Raw genomic sequence first — 11,161 nt, forward strand, 5'->3', positions numbered from 1 at the left:
CTGCTACTGGATAGAGGGGGCATGGATCATGGGCTATATTGGGAAATGGATCCTGTTTTGTTGACATCCTTTCTCTCTGAAAACATAGGTCTACCAGGCACTCGACAATGGAATGCAATGGAATGTATATTGTCATATATTAGGTCATTCAAATACACTACAGATTTCATTCTTATATGACATTTATTTGAAAAGCCTAAACTTGGATTATTGTCAACAAGTGTCATTAGTGTGGTGGTCAATATTAGGCCCAAAAAATCTAAAACAAAATGATTCTATATCTTCAGTAAATAAAAATTATCTTATGGAAAGAAGCCTGAAACAAAAGTATTATTTATATTAAATAAACATGAACTATATATACATGTAACAAACTAAAGTTTGTCTTTGCTATTGAAAAGAGAGAGGGGGGGGGTTGAGGGGACCCCCCTGCCCCCCTCCTTCCCTCCCTCAGCGATTCCTCCTCTTTTCATATTCACTCAAGTGCATTCCAAATTCACCGCACCCCTTCTATAGTGATGTAAATGAGTAGGGTGGAGGAAGGGAGGGAAGTTAAGAGCGGATTTACTGGAGAATACGTTTTATAATCACCAAGCTACCAGTGGGAGAGGGAGTTTTCATTTCAAGAAGGAACTCTACAGCAGTATCTCTAGATCTCAATTCTCAGAGTAGCCTAAAGGTCTGCATCTGAATAGTGAGTTGGTAGCAGGATGTTTTTGCTACGACTTTATTTACATCTCTGACATTTTAATTGTATTGTTTTCAACTAATGCTTGGGATGCTTGGTTGACATTTTCTCAGACTTTTTTACCAAGGAAGGTTGGTCAACCACTGCGAGGACAGCAGGCGTAATTTTAAAACTTTGTTCACAAATTATATATTTTGTTTATGGTAAATATGTATAACATTATGGAGCACCAACTCAAGTCCTCTGGTCCCTCGCACCATCTTGGAACAGGGATGCCACCTGCGAATGCAGGAGGGGGGCACGGGGGCGGCCACACAGGATCCAAACAACCTGCAATCCAACCTGACCCGATGGACAAAGTCAAGCGGCCCATGAATGCTTTCATGGTATGGTCTCGCGGTGAGCGACGGAAAATGGCTCAGGAGAATCCCAAAATGCACAATTCTGAGATATCCAAACGACTGGGTGTCGCGTGGAAATCTCTGACAGACGCAGAGAAAAGGCCCTTCATTGACGAGGCCAAGCGCCTCCGCGCGGTGCACATGAAGGATTATCCAGACTATAAATACAAACCCCGTCGTAAAACCAAACTAATGCCGAAGAATAATACTCTAGCCGCGCAGTATCAGATGTCGGCTGGTAACCACCTGCTGAGTGCGTCCACGGCTCAGGGACAAGGTGGAAACCCCAGAATCGACAGTTATGGCTGGGGCCACACCGGGGGCTACACGGCGGCGATGCAGAGCGAGGCCCTCGGCTACAGCCAGCAACTTCACCGCTATGACCTGTCAGCACTTCAGTATCAGTCCAGCGTAGCCCAGGCGCAGGCCTACATGAACGGTGCCAACGCATACAGGTGAATTTAGATGGTTACCTTTTGTCAGTGAATGGAATTGCTGTGTATTCAGCTATATTTCCTTTCCAATGGGAGTTATAGGCCTAAACTGTTGCTAATCAACAGTCATTGAGATGTTGGAACAACAAAACCAATGACCAGGTTGTTTTAAGGATACTGGTAGCCTATTCCCGCCTTGTTAATGTAGGTTTTAGGTTTGTTTTCTGTTATTTTGTGACTTTTTCAAGTCCAATAGTTCCTCTCATTTATTTGCCTCAATTGATTAGTAACTCACTCTCCAATCTCTGTCATCCAGCCCCATGTCCTACAGCAGCAGCCCCCAGCAAGTCAGCCCAGTGATGTCTATGGTGAAGCAGCAGTCTGATGGTCACAGCATGTCTCCCTCCCCTACGGGGACCCACAACCACCACCAGGCCCAGCGTGGTCTCCAGGTCCAGGGGGACCATCTCAGAGACATGATCAGCATGTACATGCCTGGGGGAGATGCCTCAGATGCCCAGAGGGGGTACTCTGTCTCCGCAGCTAACATCCAGCAGCATTACCTGGGAGGGTCAGCTCCACTCACCCACCTTTGAATTCACTCTTACCCACAACCTGATCTCACTTGATCTGCTGGGATTGACTGGTGGCAGACTGATGTGGTTAGTAAATGTGTAGGGACTGAAGAAAGAAAAACTTAATTTTAATACAAAGATGCGATCAGTCACTGACACAAACACTATTTTGTGGCAAGATGATGTCATTGATTGGTTGATTGGTTTCAGTGTACATTTTAGTTGGAACGCCTCAATGGTTATGAGTTTTTACAAACCTCAGATATTGCCCCATTCTGGCCTTTCTCTAAACCCCCTCATATGAAAATAGTTTTTAGGACTGCAATGGGATCTCAAAAAGTTGAAGTGGACTTTATTTTCATGAATTCTGAACAAAATGGCTTCGACGCTGACAATCCCAAGTTTTTCTCTCAGACTGCCAATTCTGTCTGTTCAGAAAACTAATGTACATCTAAATGGGTCTACACACTTTGATTTATATTCAAGTTAACAGCAGTTGGTTTTTATTTCACAACCTTTTGAAACAAAACTGAACAAATGTTTGAGGATTTTGTTATTGTTTAGTTTAAATCAATGCTGCTTTTCTAAGGTTCAGGCCTTATTTAGAGTTGTGAAATGTATTGAATAATGTTTTTATTAATGCCCTTATAGTAAGGGTATTGTTATTTCAAGTCACTTGACGATAATAATGTAAAAATAAAAGAAATAAAGATTTGTTTTATAATTTTTCTATTTTCTACCGTCACAATTTTTCTATGATAAATTCCTAAACAAACACATTTACATAAAATGTAGCTAAGCTTTAGGATTAACATTGAGACAGATTTTCATATACATTTTTTTACATTTATTTGTAGCTTGAGAAAATCTGGTATAAGTAAAAGTCCTATATAGGTCTATATCCACTTTCTCCAGACCGTTGCCCGCTTCTTTCCCAACAGAAAAGGAGAGTGGACTTCAGAGCATAATTGCCCGTTTCGGTAAATCTCATTGTTCCCTCACTGCTTTAGAGCATGCAGGTGCACACAGTATACCGTGGTTCTCAGCATGTCTTATGCTGGGCTTTGTCCTCTTTTCTTGGTGTGTCCCACGGGGCAGAAAATTAGCGTTGCATTGAATGCCTATTCTTCCTTATCCCACAGTCCAGGCTTAACCCTTTCCCTGCCCCTCGCCATTCTCATGGAAATAAGGTCTGCTATCACTGACTGACTAGTCAAGCTAGGCTAGGGAATGTCATAGGGCAGGCCATGGATGGATATTTACGGAACTCAACTATTTCACAAAGTTCATATTGTTTTTGAGGGGGGGGGTCTTTTCTGATTAGGGCAACTCGGAACATGTAAACTAATGGATAGAGTGAGAGTACCTGCATTTGTAAGCTATAATCTCCTTTAGAGGAAGGAAGGGGGGTCCACTTTTCTGGTTGAAGAAATCTCTTAGCAAAAGGCTGTCTTCCACATGTTGTTGCCAAGGGATACCCCTGTCAAACTAACTACCCCCTCCAGTTAAATGACTAAGACACTGACTGTCTTCTTGCATCTCAACAAAACACCTTCATCCCACCCAACAGTCTTTTGTAGATGTCAAATAGAGGCCTACACAGCACAATTCAACAATTTTATTATAGGCAATTGATAGTTTAGCATTGATCTGTGAGCCTCTCAAACTGACCTAATGTGTGTGTGGGATGTACGGTTAAGAACTAGACAGCCCTTACAAAGATGTACCATGGTAGTACAATGGAAAAAAATACCATGGACCTTTCATATTTTTCATGGTTCATGGTGCAAATACCATAGTATATTCCTGCCATGCTAGTGACCAAAAAGCCATGTATTTTGTTGATTGTACTAGCACAGATGGAGTGACTATATATGGTTTAGTACTAGCAGCATGTAAACAGGAAAGCATGGTAGTTGTTTACAATGTATTATTACCATGATACTATGGTCTTTGTCCCACCCTATTTTGGTTGAAGTGACCAAAAAAGTCATGCTTTATGGTACTGACATAATGCAACATTGAATTAGATCAATAAAAAGCTTCAACAATCTCAAGAATCACACAAACTTAAGCAAGCGTGTGCGAACACAAAACATACCCCAAAAACGTAATCAAAATCCGCTGTGCATATGACAAAAATGAAAAACAAATGGAAAAGGTATATTCCCTGAAAAAAGGTGTGGAATTGCTGAAGGAATAGGGATAAAATGAGAAAAAGAGAATGCGAGAGAATAGAGAAAGGTAGAAATAGGATAAAGAGAATGGAGGAGAGGGGAAAGAGATGAGAAAGAAGGGGAAAGAGAGAGGAAGAAATTGAGAGAAGGATAGAGAGAAGGGTAGAGCGAGTGAGGAGAAACAATACAAAAAGAGGATGAAAAAGAAAGAGAAAAAAGATAGAAAGAGAGAAAATGGATGGACAGAAAGTAGGACAGAGGGGAAAGTGAGAGGATAAAGACAGAAGAGAGCAAGGGGAAAAGAGAGAAATATTGAGAAAAAGGGAACATAAGGATAAAAATAAAATGATAGGCTAGAGCACAGCTCTCGGCAGAAGGGCCACCAATAAGGCAGCCACCAGTTTTGATCCTACTTGTGGCAGCACATCTCCAATTTGGGCTTGTTGATGCTCACCTTGCCAATCAGCTGAATTAGTGGCCTGAAATAATTAGGTGTGCTTGCTTAAAGCAAAGCACAACATTACGAACTGTTCATACTTAATAATATTATTATTCTGCTGCCAAAACCGCAAAAGTTACCAACACCAAAACAACGGTCAAATGTCCAGACTACCACTGGTCAGTGTTCTTAAATGTTTTTTGATACTACTAATAATACTTTTCACACTACTACAATATTTGCATGAATCCCAATGCATTTCAGGAGCCAAAGACTACAATGGGAAAATTCTGGTCACTACAAGTCTTCAGCCATTTTAGCTAGAAGAGCCATTCAAACTGTAAAACAGGCAGACCGGTCTGGAATGGTGTGCTTGTATACTGACAATAACCACGCAACTGCTGAACAACGCAACTGCTGAACCACACAAATACTGACCACAAAACAACTTAAATACACAACTAAATGCCCACAACCACACAACTACTGCCCACAACCACACAACTACTGCCCACAACCACACAACTACTGCCCACAACCACACAGCTACTGCCCACAACCACACAGCTACTGCCCACAACCACACAACTGCTGCCCACAACCACACAGCTACTGACCACAACCACACAACCACATCTACTAACCACAACTATTAACCACAGCTACTGACCATGTCCATACTGTAGGGCCTAGAAAAGTAGCATCAGAACCACCCAAATACTGACCACAACTACTGACCAAAACCACACAACTACTGACTACAGCCACACAACTACTGAACCACACAACTACTGACCAAAACCACACAAATACTGACCACACAACAACTGACCACAACCACTGACCATGTCCATGCTGTAGGGCCCAGAAAAGTAGCAACAAAACCACACAACTACTGAACCGCAAACCTACTGAACCACAAACCTACTGAACCACACAAAACTACTGAACCACACAAAACTACTGAACCACAACTACTGACCACACAACTACTGACCACAAAAAAACTACAATCAAATTTCAATCAAATGTATTTATAAAGCCCTTGTTACATCAGCTGATGTCACAAAGTGCTGTACAGAAACCCAGCCTAAAACCCAAACAGCCAGCAATGCAGATGTAGAAGCACGGTGGCTAGGAAAAACTCCCTAGAAAGGCCAGAACCTAGGAAGAAACCTAGAGAGGAACCAGGCTATGAGGGATGACCAGTCCTCTTCTGGCTGTGCCGGGTGGAGATTATAAAGAACATAGCCAAGATGTTCAAGTGTTCATAGATGACCAGCAGGGTCAAATAATAATAATAATCACAATGGTTGTAGAGGGTGCAACAGGTCAGCACCTCAGGAGTAAATGTCAGTTGGCTTTTCATAGCCGATCATTCAGAGTATCTCTACCGCTCCAGCTGTCTCTAGAGAGTTTTCTAGAGAAAACAACAGGTCTGGGACAAGGTAGCACGTCTGGTGAACAGGTCAGGGTTCCATAGCCACAGGCAGAACAGTTGAAACTGGAGCAGCAGCACGACCAGGTGGACTGGGGACAGCAGGCCAGGTAGTCCTGAGGCATGGTTCTAGGGCTCAGGTTCTCCGAGAGAGAGAAAGAAAGAAAGAAAGAAAGAAGAGAAAGAAAGAGAAAAAGAGAGAGAGAATTAGAGAGAGCATACTTAAATTCACACAGGACACCGGATAAGACAGGAGCAATACTCCAGATATAACAGACTGACCCTAGCCCCCCAACACATAAACTATCACAGCATAAATACTGGAGGCTGAGACAGGAGGGGTCGGGAGACACTGTGGCCCCATCTGACGATACCCCCCGGACAGGGCCAAACAGGCAGGATATAACCCCACCCACTTTGCCAAAGCACAGCCCCCACACCACTAGAGGGATATCTCCAACCACCAACCTACCATCCTGAGACAAGACCGAATATAGCCCACGAAGATCTCCCCCACAGCACAACCCAAAGGGGGACGCCAACCCGGACAGGAAAATCACGTCAGTGACTCAACCCACTCAAGTGACGCACCCCTCCTAGGGATGGCATGGAAGAGCACCAGTAAGCCAGTGACTCAGCCCCTGTAATAGGGTTTGAGGCAGAGAATCCCAGTGGAGAGAGGGGAACCGGCCAGGCGGAGACAGCAAGGGCGGTTCGTTGCTTCAGTGCCTTTTCGTTCACCTTCACACTCCTGGGCCAGACTACACTCAATCGTAGGACCTACTGAAGAGATGAGTCATCAATAAAGACTTAAAGATTGAGACCGAGTCTGCGTCTCTCGCATGGATAGGCAGACTATTCCATAAAAATGGAGATCTACAGGAGAAATCCCTGCCTTCAGATGTTTGCTTAGAAATTCTAAAGACAATAAGGAGGCCTGCGTCTTGTGACCGTAGCGTACGTGTAGGTATGTACGGCAGGACCAAATCGGAGAGATAGGTAGGAGCTACTGCTACTCTCTGTTCATCATATATGCATAGTCACTTTAACCATATCTACATGTACATACTACCTCAATCAGCCTGACTAACCAGTGTCTGTATGTAGCCTCACTACTTTTATAGCCTCGCTACTGTATATAGCCTGTCTTTATACTGTTGTTTAATTTCTTTACTTACCTATTGTTCACCTAACACCTTTTTTGCACTATTGGTTAGAGCCTGTAAGTAAGCATTTCACTGTATTTGGCGCACGTGACAAATAAACTTTGATTTGAACAAGCCTATGTAATGCTTTGTAGGTTAGCAGTAAAACCTTAAAATCAGCCCTAGCCTTAACCTTAACAGGAAGCCAGTGTAGAAAGGCTAGCACTGGAGTAATGTGATCAAATTTTGGGGTTCTAGATTCTAGTCAAGATTCTAGCAGCCGTCTTTAGCACGAACTAAAGTTTATTTATTGCTTTATCCAGGTAGCCGGAAAGTAGAGCATTGCAGTAGTCTAACCTAGAAGTGACAAAAGCATGGATTAATTTTTCTGCATCATTTTTGGACAGTTTCTGATTTTTGCAATGTTACGTAGATGGAAAAAAGCTGTCCTTGAAATATTCTTGATATGTTCGTCAAAAGAGAGATCAAGGTCCAGAGTAACACCGAGGTCCTTCACAGTTTTATTTGAGACAACTGTACAATCATCAAGATTAATTGTCAGATTCAACAGAAGATCTCTTTGTTTCTTGGGACCTAGAACTAGCATCTCTGTTTTGTCCGAGTTTAAAAGAAGAACATTTGCCGCCATCCACTTCCTTAAGTATGAAACACAAGCTTCCAGGGTAGGCAATTTTGGGGCTTCACCATGTTTCATCGAAATGTACAGCTGTGTATTTAACCACACAACTACTTAACCACACAGACACTAAGCATTACTGACCAACACTACTGATCACAACTACTGACCACAACTACACAACTACTGACCATACAACTACACAACTACTGAACCACACAACTACTGACCTGGATTACTGACCACAACTACTGACCACAACGAATGACCACGTCCATAATGTAAGGTCCAAAGGACACAACGACTGACCAAAACTACTGACCAAATAACGATCGACCAGAACCACTGACCACAACCACACAACTACTGACCACAACCACTGACCACACAGCTACTGAACTGCACAACTACTGACTATAACCACAATTACTGACCACAACTACTGACCATGTCCATACTGTAGGACCAAAGAACCAGCAAAATAACTAATGACCACAACCACAACTACTGATCATAACTACTGACCACAACTACTGAATACCACTACTAACCAAAACCACATGACTACTGACCACACAACTACTGACATCACAACTACTGACCAGATCCACTGATCATAACTAATTACCACAACCAATCAACTACCGACCAAACCTACTGACCACTACTGACCAACACTATTGACCACAGAACTACGGCTCAAACACACAACTACTGACCACAACTACTGACCACACAGCTACTGACTACAACCACACAATTACTGACCAAAACCACATGACTACTGACCACAAGACTCCATACTGTAGGGCCCAAAGATCCAACAAAATGACTACTGACCACAACCACTGAGCATAACTACTGACCACAACTACTAACCAAAACCACACAACTACTGAATAACAACAGAACTACTGAACATAGCTACTGACCACACAACAACTGAACCACACAACAGCTGACCTCAGCAACACAGCTACTGACAAACTACAGACCACAACTACTGACGACAACCACACAACTACTGACCACAACCACACACCTATTAAATAACAACAGAACTACTGAACATAGCTACTGACCACACAACATCTGAATCACACAACTACTGACCACAACCACACAACCACTAACTACATCTACTGACCACAACACAACTGCTGACTACAACCACACAACTACTACCACAACCACACAACTACTGACCACAACCACACACCCACTGACTACAACTACTGACCACAATACAACTACTGACCACAACACAACTGCTGATCATGTCATATTATAGGGCCCAAAGAACCAGCAACATAACTACTGACCACAGCCACTAACCACACCTACTGACCACAACAACAACCACACAACTACTCACCACAATTACTGACCACAACAACAACCACACAACTACTCACCACACCTACTGACCACACCTACTGACCACAACAACAACCACACAACTACTGACCACAACTGCTGACCACACCTACTGACCACAACAACAACTACACAACTACTGACCAAACCTACTGACCACCACAACAACCACACAACTACTGACCACAACTACTGACCACACCTACCGAACACAACAACAACCACACAACTACTGACCACAACTACTGACCACACCTACTGACCACAAGAACAACCACACAACTACGGACCACAACTACTGACCACACCTACTGACCACAACAACAACCACACAACTACTCACCACAACTACTGACCACACCTACTGACCACAACAACAACCACACAACTACTCACCACAACTACTGACCACACGGCTACTGAACTGCACAACTACTGACCACAACTACTAAAATCCTGCATTTGTTTTGCCAGTTATTTCTCTCCTATTGTACTCAGTGTTTCTCATCAGTGCTGAGTTGGTATGTGGTCTGTCTGTTCCAGAATGCAAGATCATTGAGTTGGCCAGATGACCCTGAAATGAATTCATATTTTTGAGCAATACAGATGTGTAAAATGTGCATGTTGTGGGTTACTTGACAACCACAACCCATATTCAAGTTCAGCTTTATAAATGAACCAGATCGATTATAATGATCCTGTTTTCTGGAACACAACAGTGGTCCTGCAGGGGGTTTCAATGCATTCATAGTGGGACCATGAAAGGATTGCATACTTGTCTTGTATTAGCCCATATATTTAGTTTTCATATGAATTCTTGGATTGTCTCTAGGACTAGACAAATGTATACAGTGCATTGTGGAAAGAATTCAGACCCCTTTTCCACATTGTTAAGTTACAGCCTTATTCTAAAATGGATTAAATCTTTTTTCCCCTCATCAATTTACACACAATACCCAATAATCACAAATCAAAAACATTTGTATTCAGACCCTTTACTCAGTACTTTGTTGAAGCACCTTTAGCAGCTATTACAGCTTGGAGTCTTCTTGGGTATGACTATACATGCTTGACACACCTGTATTTGGGGAGTTTCTCCCATTCTTCTCTGCTGATCCTCTCAAGGTTGGATGAGGAGTGTCACTGCATAGCTATTTTCAGGTCTCTCCAGAGATGTTCGATCAGCTTCAAGTCCGGGCTCTGGCTGGGCCACTCAAGGACATTGAGGCTTATCTCGAAGCCACTCCTGCATTGTCTTGGCTGTGTGCTTACGCTTCGAACACACCGACAGCGTCATTGCATTTTGGTACACCAGAACTACATTAATTTCCAATGAAACACAGTGTTTACCTTGCAGCATTGCGTTACAGAGGCAGTTGCAGTGTTTTCTGTGTGGTGCATAAATTGGATTTATCGAACATGTGCATCAAACTGTATGCGTAGACGGCTTGACAGAAATGGCAGCAGAAGGTGAATGTTTAACTTTTGCTTCATACATATCCAGATGATGCTGCATACTATTTTGCACAATGACACTGTTGGTGTGATCGAAGCGTTAGGGTCGTTGTCCTATTGGAAGGTCAACCTTCACCCCAGTCTGAGGTCCTGAGCGCTCTGGAGTAGGTTTTCATCAAGGATTTTTCTGTACTTTGCGCCGTTCATCTTTCCCTCAATTCTGACAAGTCTCCCAGTCCCTGCTGCTGAAAAACATATCCACAGCATGATGCTGCCATCACCGTGCTATAGGGCTGGTGCCAGGTTTCCTCCAGACGTGACGCTTGGTATTCAGGCCAATGAGTTCAATTTTGGTTTCATCAGACCAGAGTGTCTTGTTTCACATGGCCGTTCAA

General features: G+C 43.0%; 1 protein-coding gene across 1 annotated transcript; it reads left to right on the plus strand.

Moving 5' to 3' along the window:
• The first annotated feature begins 520 nt into the window (after positions 1–520).
• Positions 521–2,799, plus strand: LOC115197218 (transcription factor Sox-19a-like). Its single transcript, XM_029758544.1, has 2 exons — positions 521–1,544; positions 1,840–2,799. The coding sequence occupies exons 1-2, from the start codon at positions 889–891 to the stop codon at positions 2,117–2,119; spliced, it is 936 nt and encodes a 311-aa protein (XP_029614404.1). The 5' UTR covers positions 521–888; the 3' UTR covers positions 2,120–2,799.
• The last annotated feature ends 8,362 nt before the right edge of the window (positions 2,800–11,161 follow it).

The sequence above is a fragment of the Salmo trutta genome, chromosome 7 (assembly GCF_901001165.1).
Source record: "Salmo trutta chromosome 7, fSalTru1.1, whole genome shotgun sequence".
Classification (NCBI taxonomy): Eukaryota; Metazoa; Chordata; class Actinopteri; order Salmoniformes; family Salmonidae; genus Salmo; species Salmo trutta.